The sequence below is a fragment of the Linepithema humile genome, chromosome 5, assembly GCF_040581485.1.
Source record: "Linepithema humile isolate Giens D197 chromosome 5, Lhum_UNIL_v1.0, whole genome shotgun sequence".
Taxonomy (NCBI): Eukaryota; Metazoa; Arthropoda; class Insecta; order Hymenoptera; family Formicidae; genus Linepithema; species Linepithema humile.
In genome coordinates, this window is record NC_090132.1 from 6,983,118 (window position 1) to 7,003,302 (window position 20,185).

General features: G+C 32.3%; 2 protein-coding genes across 3 annotated transcripts; one reads left to right on the forward strand and one right to left on the reverse strand.

The window, feature by feature from the left end:
• Positions 1 to 3,111: 3,111 nt before the first annotated feature.
• Positions 3,112 to 7,059, forward strand: Rexo5 (RNA exonuclease 5). 2 transcript variants are annotated; one of them, XM_012364716.2, is made up of 10 exons: positions 3,112 to 3,397; positions 3,895 to 4,069; positions 4,137 to 4,306; positions 4,388 to 4,634; positions 4,775 to 4,973; positions 5,179 to 5,407; positions 5,497 to 5,641; positions 5,717 to 5,967; positions 6,048 to 6,447; positions 6,554 to 7,059. In XM_012364716.2, the coding sequence occupies exons 2-10, from the start codon at positions 3,944 to 3,946 to the stop codon at positions 6,845 to 6,847; spliced, it is 2,061 nt and encodes a 686-aa protein (XP_012220139.1). In that variant the 5' UTR covers positions 3,112 to 3,397; positions 3,895 to 3,943; the 3' UTR covers positions 6,848 to 7,059. The 2 variants fall into 2 exon arrangements, with proteins under 2 accessions (XP_012220139.1, XP_067212398.1); XM_067356297.1 differs by lacking the exon at positions 3,112 to 3,397 and adding an exon at positions 3,665 to 3,800.
• Positions 7,057 to 20,106, reverse strand: LOC105670941 (putative leucine-rich repeat-containing protein DDB_G0290503). Its single transcript, XM_012364707.2, has 5 exons — positions 19,915 to 20,106; positions 18,737 to 19,043; positions 18,397 to 18,656; positions 18,075 to 18,197; positions 7,057 to 17,852 (listed from the first exon to the last, which is right to left on the reverse strand). The coding sequence occupies exons 1-5, from the start codon at positions 19,961 to 19,963 to the stop codon at positions 12,247 to 12,249; spliced, it is 6,345 nt and encodes a 2,114-aa protein (XP_012220130.2). The 5' UTR covers positions 19,964 to 20,106; the 3' UTR covers positions 7,057 to 12,246.
• Between the last annotated feature and the right edge of the window lie 79 nt (positions 20,107 to 20,185).

The following is a 20,185-nucleotide window of genomic DNA, read 5'->3' on the forward strand; positions in this document are numbered from 1 at the left end:
CGATGCGCTCCGCTCCGCTGTATGTGGGCGCACCGCGATTGACACTGGTTTTGCAACATTTTTATCGCGCTCTTTCTCGATTTGGAGATATCGCGAGATAGATATAACGGAGTGAAAAAGACGAGAAATTTATTTATGCAAATGCCGCACACGTGACTGACCGATTTGGGATAAAAATCGCAAGAGAGATAAAATAAAGCGAAAAAGGCAGAAAATTTATTTGATGTAAATGCTTTACACACTCACACATACGAAAATGCGTATTTTTTAATTATAAATATTTTTATCTATAAATATTTTTATCTTCTAATCCGATTTAAACGTTAACTAAAATGTTTGATTTAAATAAAATTTAATGGAATTTCTTAATTGTTATTTATCTACTTTTTATTTGTTACATTTTTATTATTTATCTTATACTCCCAGTTCTTATGTTTTCAGCATTTCATATATATGCTTTCAATAATATAATTTTTAATAATAAATTACTTGTGTTGGGCAAAGTTGCTCGTATATGAAAGATCTTGCGATGAGCAACATTTTCCACGAGGAGCAATGATCGCGTACAAAATCGGCCTCTGTGTAGTTCGCTACGTACAGGAAGTAACGACCGGAGAAGGCGAAGAAGTTGATATTACAACGGTATTATATAGTAGACCGTATGTCTATGTACTTATGTGGCAATGAACAGAGAGTTGGCGGGAGAAACGACACGGAGAAAGCATCGAAGCTTCTTCGTCCGCAATAATAATAATAATACTTAATTACCAGTCGGTGGGAGCAGAATTTGATATAAAAATAACGAGAATTTGCATTTTTCATATAAAAAAGGATTTTCATAAAAATAATATTTATAACAATTATTTGTGGTACATAGCTATCTAAAATTCGTCTTTGTGATCTGTGTAATGAGATTTTTCAAATTTAGTTTAATAGAATACGTGTCTTTTCTTAAGAAAACAAAATCAACATATAAATAAAGATGTTTTTCCACACTTTAATAAGCCAATAAAATATTTAAAAAATATTTCTTTTTCTTAAAATAATTTTAATAATTCTAAATAAACAGAGACATTTAGATTTAAGAATTAATTATCGAAATACTCAATGTTGAGCACCGACTAATCGTGACATTTAGAAATGTTTTTAATGTAATGAGATGAAAAATTATGCAATATTATCGCGCGATGATATTCCGATGTTTTCCGATTGCATAAACAAATCAATGTCCTCACGAATAAATCTTCCTCGATTTATCTCTTAAGCGAGTATTATGAACAAAAGAGAGAAGCGCGCGAGACATTTATAAGTAGACTGGTAAATGCTCGTACGAGCTGTGTGACGAACGGATCGCGGAGAAAGTAGGAAATGTACTCCCACCGACAAGTAGACACGTGAGGTCGCGTTGTAAACCGTCGCTTGTTCGTCGCATATGGTAACTCGTGAAAAAAGTATATATACGTTAATGTGCGCACTGCAAATATATTCTAAATGACGCGATCGTTGAAGAAAGAATCAGAGGAAATTCAATAATGTCGAAATAAATTTAAACATGTATTAATCACGTCACGTGCAATAAATTTTCTCTTTACCAATTAATTCTTCCAATTCGATTCAATAAAAAAAAATGCATATTCGTAAATATGAGTGTGTAGATTGTCTAATCATTTAAAAATCTATATTCTGTACTTTTACGCTTTACCTGAGTCTTGCTAATTAATTATGCATTACAAGAGGCGATCGTGTTCTTAAGATTCTTAAACGTATAGAAGTGATTTAATCACACGTATATATTACTTATTCCTGCGATTATGTACACGCAACAATTATCCTTGCCAGCAGCACATACGAAGCACTTCAACTGGATCAACAATTTGCACGTGGAGCTAAAAATTATTTTTGCTCGCAGGAAAAAAACTTGTAAGAACGTAGTTCGATAAACGTTTTACACCGGATATGCGAGCTTTCACTTGATTTTCAAATAAAAGCATTATTTCTGTAACTCGATCATTGCGGTATAGATTACTGATGGACTAGTTACAATATAAGAACATTATACATTTTCCAGTTACTTTTACTAATTTAGTTATTCATGTTTTATGATTTGTTTGTATAATATAATCTTTCATTTAATTATTTTTTTATGCATGCAAAAAACGCTTATTTTTCTAAATATATAGGTTATGTCGGATGCATAATTTATTTTTTATTTACCTGCTAAACGAGCATTTTTGTAGGCATTTGCTGTCACTACTGGTAAAATAAGCGGTCCCAAAGTAGCTGTCATCTTTCTGAATGATAAAAAATGAGATAATGCAGGCATAATATGTAGAGACACATTACAAGCCATTTTGTCGCGTGAAAGAACCACTGCTGAAAAATATGTTTTCTCCATACGCGGGTAGAGAATCATATGTCAGTGCATAAAGCGCATTATCATGCCCCAACTTAGAATCTTCCGATCCTTTCTGTATATAACGTATCGTAAATGGATAGCCGTTCACGATATTCGCTTTCTCCGACAGTGATGTAGACGTCGCGCTGGCGTATTTTCAAGGCATTCTTTCTTTCATCGCGCTCAAGTTATTCTCTAAAAAATGAATGAAGCAAATTATTCAAAATATACTTTCAATATCTAAGATTAATTGCCAAAATTGCAATTATCTTGAATAAATTAATTTGATTATCGAAAATCAACGAATGATTAAGTCGGATATTGGTTAAAACTACACACCTGCGTAGAGAAAACTGTTACTATCAACTTCTCAATCAATATCCACGACGATCGATGATCTATATACATTGTCACAGAAGTGACATAAATTTTGCGTTTTTCTCAAGATATTAAATAATGAAGTAGAATAATAGAGTTTTTTTCTTTATTAATATTCTGTTCTTATTATAACTCGCACTGAACTATGAAATGAAATTATACGTTTGAAAATTGTTTAGAGCATGAATCGTGTATAATACATAGATTACACACTGTAGTGAAAATTACAAATATGAGCATATCACTAGACTGTTGACCAATGAAGTCATTGGATTGGTTCTAGTAAATTTGTTCGTAAATCTAATTTTTCTAAAACGTTTTGCTCAGTAAGCGCTCATTGATCAGTGCGCAATTGTATTTTTAAACATAACCTATAAATATCGCGTGTTGTATAGTGTGGTGTTTATTAAATGATATCAAACTAGTTTTATAACTTATATAAAAATTACACGCATATTTTTCTATTTATTATATTTTTTGCATTTTTTTTCATGTTTTTTATTTATATTGCAATTGTAATGTTGTTATTAATATATCTATGAATTCAAATAATCCTGAATTTCTTAAGCAAGTGTTAATCTGAAATGATTAACACGTGACATCAATTTCTGTCATTAAATAATGGTATGGTTTATAATTATATTAAATGTGTATAGTATAAGTTTTAATTTATATAGATGTGCTTATTTCTCGTGAACTATAAAAAATTATTTACCACCCTAATTATAAAATATTGTGAATAAAAGATATGACAGTCTATATAACATAATATTTAATAATGAATAATAACTAAATGACTGTAAGAAGAACAATGTTGTGTTATAAAGATATATAATTATAATGTATAAATTTTGCTTTTTTCTCACAAATCAACATTTTATGAGATATTTTAGTAAATTATCAATTGCTCCAAATCTAAATTTATTCAAAGTTCTAATGCAGTCAGTTCACTTAAATAAAAATGTATTGTGTCAATCAAGAACTGCCCAGAACTTAAATATCAAGAGTTTAGAATTTGAAAACTACTGTACATAAAATACTTCTGCCTTTGATGAAGATATGATGAATATCATATATATATGTTGAAATTTTATGTATTATATTGTTTACTTTATGCACAGATTACAGATTGTCTCAATATAACCTACATAAAAACATTATAACAAAATTATGAAGGAACTCGGAACAAAACAATTACAAAGACTGGAGAAAAAGAAAGCAAAAATGGCAGCATTTTTGGAAATTGCAAAACTCAATGACAGAGATAAGGAATCAAAATTAAAGGCTTTGAAACAAGTTTGTATTTAAGTTTAAAAATAATGTAAAGTAAGATTTTTGCAATTAGTACTAAGTACATTTCTAGGCTACAAGCACCACTGATAAATTTAGTAATCGAAATAATTCTAATGTGGAAGAAAATTTAAATCGCAAACGAACTTGTAACAAGGATTCAGATGATACTTGTCTAAAAACTAGTAAAGAAGAGAAAAATCCCAATGAGACAGAATCACAGGTTGACAATAAAAAACCTAGGTAATTCAATTATGAACTTTATATACTTTATATATTATGAGCTATTATATACATAATATTGGATGCAATTTTTTTATCTAGATTAACTGACTCTGAAGAATATGCAAATTTAAAAGAAGAACTTAGGAAACGCAAAAAGAAACTCCAAGCAATTCCAAGACTTACTCTTAAAGCAGTTGGTGAAAATGCTACTTTAGACATTGCAAAAATAGGAAAGAGAATACCAATATTTCTCAGTGATGTACAGCATCTTCTGCTATATTCACTGCTTGGACATCATTCTCCCTACTTACCAGCAAGGTGGTGTCAACTTGAGAAGTATAACAAAGTAATGATTGATATTATAGTATCATATCTTAAACTGATATTTTATTATAGAGCCAATCCTAAATCACAGTGACTAAAAATCATCATTATCATTTATTAATCATTAATTCAATGACTAAAAATAAACAATTTTCTCTAAAGGTAAGCCACACAGTAGTTTTTGTGGTCGAAGGCTTATCAGCATATCATTTCACAGCTTATGAGAGTATGTTTCCACACATAGTAAAAAATTTAAATCATCGTTTAGAAGTGGTAACACCTACCGTCTATGGAGCATCCATAACAGAAGAACTTGCAGCTGTTCCTTTAACAGGAACTCAAAGTGATAAATTAATAAAACGTATGTATAATTGTGTATCATATAATATATATAATAATATTAATATTATATTTGTGTATGTAAAAGATCTTCTGATGTACCTTAAATTTATTCAATTTTAAATTTATTTAATTAAGTAAATATTGTAGCTGAATGCTACAAATTATTTTCAAAAACTGCAAAACTATTTTTATGAAATGAATAAAAAACAATTGTTAATTTTTAGGATATGGTTCTTTGGAAACTGCTTTGCAAACAAATGGAGATGTCATAAAGTTATTAAGAAGTGCCTTTCCTGTGCATTCGACAAATAATAATGCAAAATCTGTAAAGAATAATTCTAATGAAAATTTACCACCTACTGACAAGTTTTGCAGAACAAAATTGCTTTTATCACTATGGCAAATGATAGAAGAAAATTATCCTGTACCATTAAAAGGGACATTAGCAGAAAGGTAAAGTTTTTTCATTATATAGACGTAATTTTGGTTATATCACAAAGAATAGAAGTGTAATCTTTACAACATAAACGGATGCATTTTAGATACGGTTCATACATATTGACAAAGGATGCTTATGAAGAGGCCACATCATCATCGCCAATGTTCAGTTTAGATTGTGAAATGTGTCTCACGACAAGTGGCAATCTAGAACTTACCAGAATTAGTATAGTGGATGAAAGTATGAATGTAAGTACAACTGTAAAGTACTTATGTATTAAGAAAAAGTGTGTACACGCAAATCCATCTTAATTTTTATCACAGATCGTGTATGATAGTTTGGTTAAACCTGAAAATCCAATAACAAATTATTTGACACGGTACAGTGGCATCACCAAGGAGATGCTGAATGATGTTACAGTTACACTGCACGATGTTCAACAAGTCTTGAGAACATTACTTCCTCCAGACGCAATTCTTGTAGGCCAAAGTTTAAATTCTGATTTACACACATTAAAAATGATGCACCCTTATATTATCGATACTTCTATAATATTCAATCTCACTGGAGACAGGTACTATAGAATATCAAAGATATTAATATTATAGGACACAAATTTTGCATTTGATGTTTAATTAATATTATTTAATACAGGTATAGGAAAACAAAATTGCAGATTTTAGCGCGTGAGTTTCTTGGGGAGGTCATTCAAAATAGTAAAGCTGGACACTGTTCGACAGAGGATTCAATGGCTTCTATGAAATTGGTCAAGTTAAAATTAGCTAATAGCGTGGATTACGGGGATGCGGTGTTGCTTGGTGGCCGCGATATGAAAATTTTAAAAATGGAAATGGATGAAGGAAAGATGTCACAGCGGGCGTTGCAAAAAACAGAAATAAAGAAATACGCTACATCGATATTTAGCCACATAACGAAAAATAAAAACACAGCTGCCATCATAGGCCGCGATGAAATAATATCAGAATATTCCAAATATTTACAAAATTCTTCTCTTAATATCATGGATGATGAAAGTTTCGCAAAGAATGATCAAGTTAGTATGCGCGTCTAAACAGTTAAATGTTTCTGCCTCGAACAAAATTTATCTATCATGAAAAAAAAAAACAATACGTTTAATGCCAATTTGTTGATGATTGCAGGTACGTCTTGTAATAGCGAATAACGACAAACATGCTGTAGAACGAGCCTCGCAAATAGCAATGGAGCACGCTTTTGTATTATGCCATGTGAAAATTAAAGAAGAACAATTAGAAGACGAGCGGATAGAGAAAACCTTTCGCACTGTGAATAAATGGATGCATAAACTTTGGAAAAGTGGCGCAGTAAACAGTCTTGCATGCGTGATATTTGGTGGACTAGAGAACGCTGCAAACGGTACTTGTTTTTTAAGTATCAAGAAAGAAATATCACCGGATGTCGTTCTACGTGCTTAGGAAATTATTATTTGTGATATGCGTGTTGCTAAAACATTTCTCTGACTGAATATCCTATGAAAAAAATTTGTGTTAATAGTGCAAAGAATCCTATTTGTGAATATGTATTAGTTTGAATACAGATGTACAAGAAACTATCATTAACAGGTACTTTTATATTTCTTATTTTGTATTATATTTAGATATTGTAATAAATGAAAAATTAGGAATTACACAGAATATATTTATTTCGCATCTCAACATACCTTGGCTCAGAACATTTTTATTTCAAAATTAAAAAATTCCAAAAAATCATTAAACATTGTGAAATTATAATAATATGAAAAAAATTCATCAGCTTATCATTTCATTGGTAACGTATTTATAGAATCAACAGTTTAAGCGCAGTAATTTGCACACTACAACTTATATTTAAAATATTGTTTGCTTCAAAATTCATGCGTATATGAAGTACTTATAACTAGGTTTGCCAGATCTAATACCAACATTTCCGGGACATATCTGAGGCAATGGTTAAAAAATGGATTATTAATTAAAGTCTCACATTTTGAATTTGTTTATAACCGTTGACCTTACATATATAATTTTTTCGACATTTAAATTTAAATTTGTTACTTGTCCATTTCCTTCTATCTGATCTTACATTTCTCTTGACCTCCTTGTCTTTTTCTTTATATTCTTTTTCCAACTGGAGCATTTTATTTCTTGTTTTACGTGAAATTAGTTTGGCTTTTATTTCTTTTCTCTCTCCTTCTTTCCTCCATGTTTCTGCTGTTATTCAATCTTTCTTTCGTGGATTCTTATAGTTCAGAACCTATTCTGCTGTTTCATTTAGCATATTTTTCACTTCTTCCCAATATTGCTCTACATCCTTATCTTCTATATCTTGAAACCCTTGGTATTGGTTGTGCAGTTAATTTTATCTTTAGCTATTCATGCTTTACAAACAACGTTAAAACAATAATTTTATTTAATGAAGAGCCTTTATAAATCATTTTCTTTTAATGTACAGTAGAAATCATCAAGCGTTGTAGAAACAGCGATTACTGTCTTTCTTTGGTCGGGTAGCTCTTCCGAATCTAAGTCTGGTCGTATAAATTTGGGCCATTGTGATTCATCACTGCGCAACCAACTGGGTCCGTTCCACCACAGTTCCGATTTTTTGAGGACCTCTGGGCATGCTCCACGCGATAGAATATCGGCCGGGTTGTCAGCAGTTCCCTCGATTATCCGAGATAATGTGAGAGGAGCATACCTCGGATAACCGAAATCTCGGATAATACGGAAAATAGATACATACAAAGGCTGTTTTAACTTTTATGTATGTATGTTTTTTATGTATTTGAAAACAACTTTATTATTAGATAAAAATATAAAATATAAGAATCAATTGACGAATGCACATTATTCTTTGTTGCAAACATGCGTTATTGGCTTAACAAAGTCAGTAATACGAGATTGCTTTAATTTGCTTATGCGTTTTTTAGCTGTAATATCTCTCCATCTTTTCATTAATAAAAGATCACTTGCAGTAGCTTCTGATTGTTCCTCAACATATTTAAGCAGCGTAACATAAATTCGTATTAACGTATTATCCGAGTTTTTTCCGTATTATCCGAGCAACCGCCTCGGTTAATACAGAGTGCTCGGATGAATTCGGTGCCTCGGATTACGCGGAACGTCGGATAAACGAGGTTCTACTGTATAATTTTTTTAAAAGTTTTTTTCTGATTATTTAGATCTTTATTGTAAGTGTCGACGGTTGCGATCGCGAGAAATGGTCTAAAAATATGAAATAAATCCTGGGATTTCGTTAAAATTATGCATTTTCGGGACAAAAAACTTCAATTATTGGACACGGGATCAACTGACTAATTCCAGGACTTTCCCGGAAATCCCGGCGATCTGGCAACTCTAAGTATAACTCATGCTGTATACAGATAGATGTGTTCGTGACTTTTTTCTGAAAGTATTAATTTTACATTACAGAATCTAATGGCTATTGTTTAATATAGTTATTTTATTGGAAACTTGTCAATAATAAAATTCTTATATTTACAGTAGCGGTCAATGAAATGTACTCAGCAGGATTCTTCGAAATAAAAAACCTGTCTTTGATAAGTACTGTAAGGGTGGGAAGAATTAAATTAGGTTTATTTGAGTATATAGTAGATAATTAACACGAGCTAGGAATTAGTTCAAGTTCACACTTATTTTCAAAAAGTGTCGTGCAGTATTTACTAAGTCTCGCCATAAATTCTGTCAGTAATATTACAACGCTCCCCTGATAGAAAAATCACCATGGTGCTAGGCTGGCGCTAACTTACTTGCCCCACTGCCTGATAAGGAGCTAGTATGACATGCAGATTAGCGCCAGACACAAAATCATCACATTCTTCCAGTCTAATACCCGACTTAATCGACTAGTCAGGCGTTATCTAGCTCTAGTGTAGTGCTATCTAGCCGTGACACGCTAGTTCTGATGTACTATCTAGCCATGATGTGGCGATAGCTAGTTCTCACGCAGTTCTTATTTTACTATATTAGAAGTAGTCTGGAGTAAACTAGCGCCAGGCTACTTCTAGTCAAACATTATTAACATAATATATTTCTAGCGCCTCGCTAGAAATAGCTTGACGCTGATTCGCGCCACGTCAAAACAAAATTTATTATATTAAATGGGGATACAACATATGACAGTCAAGATGGGAGCTAGCTAGACATCAGGATCTAGCATGGCACTTTCTACCAGGGTGGGTAGTGTGTACGATGTAGTAAACGACCGCTAGAGTCAACTTCGCTCAGTATCAAGGGATCTTTTGTATAAGCTGAATTAGTCTATATACCTGGAAAAGGCCTTTTATCTCTTCTTTCATATTACAATTATCGTGTAAAGGCTCATAGGAACAATTGCTTCTTCTTAGAAAGTAAATATTCCGGAAAATCTATAGGTGGATACCCGAGTACCCCGAGTGTGCTACAACGTAGGTAATTTCGGGTGTGCACATACGAAAGGGTTAAATAAACTGTACGTGTAGTGCTTGAACAAAATAAGCATATTTGAATCAAACTTATAAAAGACTTTTACATACTTGCACGCGGTTTTCTTTTTTCTATATCTAACAGTATAACAGGGAGGAAAAACAAAAACGGATCTAGAGAGTCATAGAAAACATAAAACATAGCAATAGAATGATATTATTCTTAACATTATTAAAAAATATTAATATGTAGTCGACTCGTCTACGGCTCTCAATAACGATCTGTTGTGCATGATCGATGACTCTTCTCACGATATAACTGATCATCGGAGAGTCGTTGCGGATCGATCGAGCTATTCGGATGTGTTTATTATTTACCTCGACAGGACTTGTACGGAGTGTATAAAGTTAGTCTCCCTTTTTTTGAAAATTACAATTCTGAGGTTACCCTGAGTCCCCGATTGTATCGAATAACACTGTAAGGACAACGCTTAGAGGTGAGCCTAAACTCACCCTGAGTCCTCGGCTAGACCGACCCGTGAAATCACACTGTTTCCACCGGACTTGTAACGTACTCGTATAATTTTCGTACTCGTATAAGACTGACTTTTCAACTCGACTGTTCACTTCGAGAGCTATTAAGCAAATATTGAAAGTTGTTCCAGGTTGTTCTAACTTTGTTCCACATTGTTCCAAAGCGATATTATTTTATTCCAAACGGTTCTCCAATAAAACAAAAAAAAACTATTTTTTGAGCTGGCCCCCCTTTTTTCAAAAATTAAACTATTCCTTATCACTATAGATTGTTCTAGTTGTTCCAAACATTGTTCCAAAAGGACAATTCCAATTACGCTCCAATAAAGTCAAAAATGCAACACCAACCAATAATATTAAAACTATAGCAATAATTCTAATGATATTCAAAATTATATAATTAATAAAATTACAAATTATTATTTATATTTTTTTTCAAACAAGTCGAACGAAAAGCCGTACAAGGTACGGGTCATCTCTGACGCTAGTGTATACGAAAAACTTGAAATATAGCCGTTGCTTCGAAGACGAACTGTAATTTTTCAATCAATCCGTTATTATTTTGCTACAAATAATTGTTATAATTAATTATTTGTTCCTATAATTGTTATTGTTATACGTGTGAAATTTTATACGTGTAGAAATTTATTAAGGGGCTACATACACCTAAAAATTTTGAAAAAATGCATTTTTTTGTTTTTTGCATATTCGAAAAGTATAAGGTCTTGAGAATATCCCCTGCAAGTTTCAAAGTGATTCCTTGAAAATTGTCGGAAATATAGCGAAAAAGGTCTAAGCGCGTATCAACGTTTTTATCGGAATGTCAAACTTTAAACGCGTTTTTCTCGAAACCATGTTTTCAAAACGCGTACCAGAAATATCTCGGAAACGGCTGGACCGATTTACTTGAAATTTGGAGAGCTTAATCTACACAAAAAAGACAGTCTTTATCGTGGCGGATTTTTTTTAGAGCTCTTATTTTTTTTGCAGCTAAAAGAATGACCGATTTTTACCCTAAAAATCACTGTTCTTTTTTAAACGGCCGCCATTTTGTCAAAAATCAATATTTTAAAAATCGGCCACGATAAAGACTAGATAATTTCATACAGTTTAAGAAAATTCTAGTCTGGTTTATTTCAAACAAGTCCTGTACGAGCTGTATCTGGTACCGCGGAGCACCTTTTTTCAACATGGTCTTGTGCCGAGGACAATATCTCCAGCATTTTCAAATATTTCTATTTCAAATTTATTCTGAAACATGTTGTAACAACGTACTTTAAAGTAAAAAAAACTAAAATTAATTACATACATTACGTTTCTCAAAAAAAAAAAAATTGAGAAAAAGGCCTATTTTTTACGTCTCTAGGTGTATGTAGCTCCTTAAGCAAGTATGTTTCTATTGTATTGGATTGTATCATAAGTCTGTAGCGCTTTTTTTTAACTTTATAATACACTTTTTTAATACGTTTTTTTTTGCGGGTGAGTGTATATTGTCCTATTTTTATAAATATATGTGAATTTTCAGTGTATTTATGAAGGTAGTCTAATTATTAGTTTTGTAATTAAGGTCCACTAAGAAGCCTCTGTGTTAAATGAGAGTGTCTATTTTTTCCATTTGACTTTGTAATATTTTTTCTAGCTATATGTTAAAGTATATTAAAACAATTCAACTCAAATGTTCTAATCAAAATTATAGGTCGTTAATAATGTCCTTTAATATAAATTTTACGATTTAGTACGGTATTTTGCTTCAGAGTTTAAAGAAAACAATAATTTCGGTGAGTACATTTCATTGACCGCTACTGTATAAACACGATACCTTGAACATTATGAAAATATTTATGCTTATAAAATAAAACTAAAATAAACTAAAATAATACGTATCTAAAATGCATTTTTTGAAGATTTCTTATTCGATGCTGCTCGTTGCTTTTCAAGAAACATCATGTAAGCCGAAACGGGCTCACGTTTGTTTCTAGCGAGCATTTTTTGCCTGATCGAAGCTACCGCGGCAGCCCCTTTCAATGGCTGTTTCTTAGCCTTTTGCATGTTTATCACGCTGAACTGTGTACTGCTACCTGGGACATCTAATAAAACTTCACTGTCATCATTCTTTGCAATTGTTGCCTTCGGTTTCTTTTTCTTCGGTGAATCACTGGTCTGCTCCTCGCGCAACAATTTTCGCTTCTTTTTTTTTGGAATATCACTAAGTTTCTCGATCACGTCACTTGGAAGACGGTTCATGCTATCCATAGATGATGGCGCAAGCTTCTTCCTTTCCTTAATTTTCACGTTTCGCTTTTCAACATCATTTTCATCATTTTCTGATCTTTCCCTCTTCTTTAATAATTCTTCATTATCTTTAATACACCTTTTTGCATGAATTATTTGTGCTCGTGCTTCACGCCATGCTTTCAGCATGGCGGAACCTCTTATTGTTTTTGGTTTCACAGATTCTCCGCAATCTGAAATGTTTTCTTCAGATCTCAGCATTTTCTTGAGTTTTTTTATTTCTTTTTTAACATTTTTTATTTTAGTTTCATTCATACAAATATCCTGTATAATTTGCTCTATTTCATTTTTCTTCTTTTTCTTCTTCTCTACTGGCTTTGAAGCATACGTATCATCTTCATTTGTATTATTATCCCGTTCAATTACGCCAAGCTGCTTCTTTTCCTTTTCTCTGACTGGCTCTGGGGCGTATCTATCCCTTAAGGTAACAATTTGGTCATCCTGTTCCATTATGTTATACCGTCTGAGTATGCTACGCTGCTGCGCTGTTTTTTGTTCCCAAGCTAGACGATCTCTCTCGTATTCAATCTTTGATTGTTGTTGGCAAGATAAGAGATTTTCATTTTCTGATGTAGGATGTAGAGTACGCTTAACAACGTGCGATGGACTATTGCTACGTTGAGCATATTTAATCATTTTTTTTATTGATTTTCGAGGATACGTATCTTCTTCGTTTATATCATTATCCTGTTGAATTACACTAAGCTGCTTCTTTTTCTTTTTCTTTTCTCCGACCAATTTTGGAGCGTTAATATCATCTTCGTTTATGATGTTATCCTGTTCAGTTACGGCTACTTGCTTCTTTTTCTTTTTCTTTTCTCCGACCAATTTTGGAGCGTTAATATCATCTTCGTTTATGATGTTATCCTGTTCAGTTACGGCTACTTGCTTCTTTTTCTTTTTCTTTTCTCCGACCAATTTTGGAGCGTTAATATCATCTTCGTTTATGATGTTATCCTGTTCAGTTACGGCTACTTGCTTCTTTTTCTTTTTCTTTCTTTTCTCATTAATCTGATTCAAATTTTCGTAGACATCATCCTTTGTAACTGGTTCTCTCTGCTTAGCAAATTTAATTTCCTCTTCGTTTGCGGAAAACTTAACACGTTTAATCTTCTTTTTCGTTTCTATTGGGTCTTGAGATACAACTTCATCATCAATATTTTCATTCAATGGTTCTTCCGTCTGCCTCTTGCGTTTCTTCTGACTACGTTTTTGTACAGTATCGTCGCTAATCGGCATCATCTGGTTACATGCGTTTTCTTTCTTGTTAATTTTCTTCTTTGTCTTTATTTGCACAATGTTTTTCGTTGATTCTTCTGATAAAGTTTCTTTATTTTCCAGTACTTCTTTTTCTTTACGTTTCTTTCTTGCAACCGTGTAGTCATCTCGCTCTAAACTACTTACTATTTTGTCAGCCTTCTTTTTATTGCGCTGTGCTAATTCCGTTTCGTTTCTGCGAACATTCTTTTTATCTTCGTTCATACTTTCCTCTTGTTCAATTATGTCAATTTGCTTCTTTTTCTTTTTCTTCTTTTTCTCATTAATTTGGTCCGAATCTTTACTGTTATTATCTTTTGTGATTAACACCGTGGAATGCTGGGCAGATTTCTTCTTCTTCTGTGCAACTAGCTTTGAATTAGTTGTATTATCTTCACCAACATTTTCGTTCTGTTCAATTACGTCGATTTGCTTCTTTTTCTTCTTTTTCTTAATCTGTTCCAAATTTTTACTAGTGGTATCTTTCGCAGTTAGCATTGGAGAATGGTTGGCAACTTCAATCTTTGTTGTTGACTCAATAACTTTTTGATTCTGATCAGTTATATTTTCATTCAACGCTTCTCCCGCGTGCTTCTTGCGTTTTTTCTGCCGACTATCCTGATCAGTTATACTTTCATTCAACGCTTCTTCCGCGTGCTTCTTGCGTTTTTTCTGCCGACTATCCTGAGCAGTTATACTTTCATTCAACGCTTCTTCCGCGTGCTTCTTGCGTTTTTTCTGCCGACTATCCTGATTAGTTATATTTTCATTCAATGCTTCTCCCGCTTGCTTCTTGTGTTTTTTCCGCTGACTATGTTTTTGTATAGCATCATCCGTAGAAGGCATTACCAGATCAGATACTTCTTCCTCATTATTTTTTTCTTTTATTTCTATCTGCGTAGTATTCTTCTTCGTTTCTTCCCTTAGCAATAATTTTTTCTTTAATGGAGTAACTTTTGTGTCAACTCTTAATGGTACACTTTCACTTAATTTTTCCTTTCTAAGATGTCTTATTGTGGACATGTCATCATCGGAAATGTTCATTGTTTTGTGTAGTCTTGCGAGATTGGTTTTGACATCCGGTTTAACGGTATGAGCTTTTTTGATTTTCACATTCGGCAAGTCAGATGGAAGACTTCTATTTAACTTCTCTTCTCTATAACTTGTATGATTGAACTCCTTTAAACTAGTATTTCCTTTTACAGGAGTCTTCAATTTCTCAAAAGTATCTTTTCTTGTTTTCTTCGCATCTGAGTACCAAGTATCCTTATGAAACAATGCCGGATGTAAATCTACTGAGGGTGTTTCGGGTGGCTCGCAAATCCAATATGCCTGTTTATCAGCGCTATGCTTTGGTGTACTGCTTTCTATGCGCGACTTTAAATTATTTGCAAAGGTCTTTTTGTTTTTCTTTGCAATTGATTTATCTACGATTTCAACATCCACTTCCTCTTCACTATGTACGCACGTATCTTTGTCATTTTTATTTTCTATTTCACTTATGATTTTAACATCCATTTCGTCATTTTCGTCCTCTTCGTCCTCTTCTCCATCCTTATCTTCTTCTTCATTCTTTTCATGTATAGTTTCAGTAACTACATCCTCACTTTCATCATCTTTTTTTATACTTTGATCATCTTCTTCTTCCTCATCTTCTTCTTCCTCATCTTCTACTTTATCATCGCTAACAATAAAACCATCAAGATCCGAACCGTTGTCATTAGAATCTGAATATTCTGATTCTGAAGCTCTACAATCATCACCAACTACGTTATCATCTGAGAACTTTTGTTTCTTTCCATCCAAATTGTATTCTTTTTTGACATCACTATTTATACTGTTGGCGTCAGTATCATCATCGTTGCTTGATTCAGTATCTGTTCCTGCATGTGCTATTATGGAATAATTTTTTAATTCAGATAATGCCATTTTGTTATTGCATTTATTATCGCTTTCATCATCGTCCGATATTTCTATCATCTTTGGCTTGTTATTTGTTGAACGATTTAAGGATGCATTTTTGTTATCTTCGTTTGATAAGTCCTTTTCACATTCGGTATCAGCAACTGTCTTATTATCGCGCGATTTATTCAAGGAACGTTTTGTCTGCTTTAAACTTTTTTCTTTATGTGCATCTGTGTTGTCTTCTTCCGAGATATCCATTTGAGATTTATTTATAGAGATCATTTGCACATCATTCTCTTCATCATCGTCTTGATTTGAAGACGTATTCATCAAAGATTTATTCAATGATTTTCTTCCACCTGTTGATTTTCGCAAAGATATATTCTTATTTACTTGACTGCTTCTATTTAATTTATTTGCATCATCTTCAGCTTCTTCATCCGAATTTTCATGTGTTTGTTTTGTTGCTTTCGCTGCTTGTCCTGAGTTATTTAATTTAGAAGTGGATGGATTATTACTTTGATTTAAGGACATTTTAGATTTAACAACGGTAATTGAAATTTCTTCATCGTCTATACATTCAGATGAAGAATCTTCATTTCGTTTAGATATAGATCTCTTTTTAGTCAATGACTTTCGTTTCTTGATTTCTTCCACTTTTTCGTCTTTTTTACTATCAATATCTACTGATTCTTCATCCACAATGTCCAAAGTTTTGGCTTCATCATTTGCTCGCGCTGCATCTGATTGGCTCTTCAATAGCACGGTATCATCTGAGTCATATTCAAAAGATTCTTTCTCTTCTTGTGCTTTTATATCTTTAGCAGTTAGCCAGGCTTGCTTGTCTACCAAAATGAGATCACATTCAGCGTCGCTTTCCTGCTTTGCCTCTGATTGATGATTAGAATTTACCGAACCATTATCATCCTCATCGTCTTTCTTCTTCCACTCGTCAGCAGAAATATCTTGGAAGAGTTTAATAGCAATATTAACTTCAGAATCCTTATCAATAGTTTCCATATCTTCTTGATTTTTTTTATTCTTTTCCAATTGCGAGCTTTCTTCTTCAGCTTCAAATACATTGCATGCACTCTTCTGTTCTGAATTGCTTTTTGAGGAAAAGGAGTCTTTTGATTCTGCTTCTTGTGATAAAGCTGCAGGCTGAGATGATACTAACTCGATGCTGTTTCCTGAGGTATCAACTGCAGATTTCTCAGAAGTTTCTGTTATATTAAAAGACTGATTATCTTGAATTACTATATTACTCGTATCCGAGTCGGAGGACTCCAAATCAATTGTTGGAATATTAGAAGGTTCTGGTTGTGATTTTGTTTCAGATAAATTCTGTTCCTGTTCTGTAGAATCAGCATTGTCTACATCATCTTGAACTGTATCATTGTTGATTATATCATCTGTAGCTGACTGTTTATCCATTATGTTTGACTGATTTTCAGAATTTTCATTATCAGAATTTTCATTATCAGAATCAGATACATTTAATAAAGCTTCATTTTCACGTCGATCTAGACTTCGTTCTTCCAATATTAAATTCATTTCGTTGCCATCTTCTGTAATAATATTAGTGTCCAAATTTTTCTTACTAACATTTTTCTCTTGTGTTTCAGTTTGGTTCATAGGTGAAATTTTATTTGTTTCTTCGGACTTTTCTTCTTTCTCATCTAATTTATTCACAAGTGCTGAAGTCAGAGATTGTTTTGTGCTTAGTGATACAACATTACTAATAAAAGGTTGTATATTCTTCTCTGCTGATGTGCCACTAATTATGTTTGATGTTTCATTTTCCTTGTTACTTCTCTTTTGTTCTTCAATAAAAGTATTCAAAGAGTTTTCTGTTAAGTTCTTTGTAGACGAATCTTGACATATGTCGATTAACGATTGCTCTACTAACAAACTTTCTTTAGATTTATCTTCTTTATTAGATTCTAACAAACATGAAGAGTTATTGTCGGTAGATTTTTCATCACTTACACTAATATTAGGCAGCAAACTTTCTTCAGAACTGGATTGGCCTTCAACTATTGCAAAAACAAACATACATAAATTATCATTTATTCCATCATCAAATGAATTAACATAATTTAAAAGGTTACAATAAAATAAGTAGTGCATTTAGTTTAACAAGTAATCTTACAATTAATTTTTCCAATAAATGTATTTTTCTCTTAAAATATGTATTTCGGCAAAAGATATAGAGTAAATTTAATGTTGGAAAATTTAAAATCATCAACTTTACTCACCAACTGTTTGCTCCTTATTCATTGTCACTTGATCCATATGTTCGCTTTGTATTTTACTTTTGTTTTGAGATAATGACAGTATTTCATCTGATTTTAACAAAACGGGTACAATTGCTATTTTATCTAAAAAAAGATAAGATGGATGTCAGACTCAAGCATTAGATAAACATTCATTAGATCTGTTATAACAAATTCCATAAAGTTATCCATAAAAATCATCATGATAATACACACTTATTAAATAATAAACTGTCATTATAAGTTCAGATTTAATATTAAATACATGGTGATTCATTTAAAAGATATAATTTTAAGAAATTACCTGTGCCTGTAAGTTCATCAATCTCAGTTATTGTAGGATTTAATCGTTTAGGCGTAATATTTCCTTCTTCAGCTTCTTCTTTAACTGGAGAGCCTGATGGTAACATAGATGTTCGTCTGCGTATTCTGACTGGTGTGCTAGGTTGACTCTTATTTTGTTCTTGTAAAGATTCTGGTTCAACAGAACTAGATCTTGTCCTGCGTGTGATTTTAACATATGTGGGTGACTTTGCCTCAGAACCAGCTCTTGTAAGGCGCTTACTAACAATTACATAAAACAAAAACATTAGTATTTCATACATATATAATTAAATATAATTGTATCGATGTGTTCACTATACTTTGTTGCTCGAGTAGGTGTAGTACTGTTCTTTGTAATTCTTCTTTTTGTCGGTGTTCCCATATCAATATCTGAGGCCTCATTAAGATCTGAAGAGACAGAAGTATATCGAGTAAGTCGTTTTTTTACTGTCTCTGATACAATAGAATCCATAGTCGCTGTTCGTTGTCTGGTAATTCTGACAGGTTGACTATTGTTGCTAGTATCACTTTCAGATCCTGGCGAAATTTTAGCTTGTTTTATTCTGCTGCTACGACGCAATGGAGAATTTACCATATGTGAACTAAGAATTCGAGTCTGTATGCGGCCTATAGATATAACATACAAAATAATAAAAAATTAAAATAACATGCATAAAATAAAGATTAAAATATACATGTATTGATATAGCAATACTTTATATAATCATATTTAACTCTGGAATGACTGAGTACTTTTTTTTGTGTGAAAAGTCTGATAAACCCCACTTAAAAATTAGTGTTACTAATAATATATTGCATATTACAGATTGTTGTGGAATATTTTGTTAATATTTCAGAACATTAATGTATATAGATTTCCTCACAGGTTTATTCTGTAACTTTGAACAATATCCTTAATTTAAACAAAGAAAAATATATATAATTGCATTGAGAAAAATGAACAATATATTAAGTGACTTGTTATTAGAGTGTAAAATATCTTATAGTTTAAAAAAATCATACAATCATTCCTGAGTGAAACGGACAAGAGAAATATAAATATCTATATATTCTAAAATACCGTGTAAATGAAGCGCATATTAATCAGTCTACAGAAATAATTGCACATGTGCTTTGTCTAAATAGTAAATCTTGAAGAATCTAAATCAATTAGATCAACTTAATTAAATCAATAATAAATAAATAAGGTCATAGATCTTGTATAAAAAAATCGGGTGATCAATTTGGAAGCATTTTTTGAACCGGCAATTATTGTTTAATGAAAACAATATTTCAGAAAAATTTTAAAAAGCTGTTGGAACTATTAAAAAAAAGAATAAATCTTGTGACATGATACGTTTATATCCCGAAGCGACTGATGACGGCATAAAAAATGCAAGATATAATTTTTTTGATACGAAATCGACCGTTGTACCATGTTATAACCGGCAATACGATACGTATCACATGCATATTCAGAACGAAAAAATAAGTGAACCTGTTTTTGACTCCGCTTCATCGTCCGACTCTTTCGTAGAGCGTAGCATTCTCGTGGTATCCGTCGCAATATCTGGCAATATCGCACGATAAAACAATATCAGTCGTTAATAAAAGTTGAGAAACATGTAGAAGAAAGGTTATAACACGTGTATTATCACCAAGAGAAATTCAATTGAAATTCAACTGCCGTGGTCTTCAAGGACGGTCGCCGTTTTGTGCCATCTATTGCATCTTTTATGTAACTTTTATGTAACATGCACAGCTGGTAA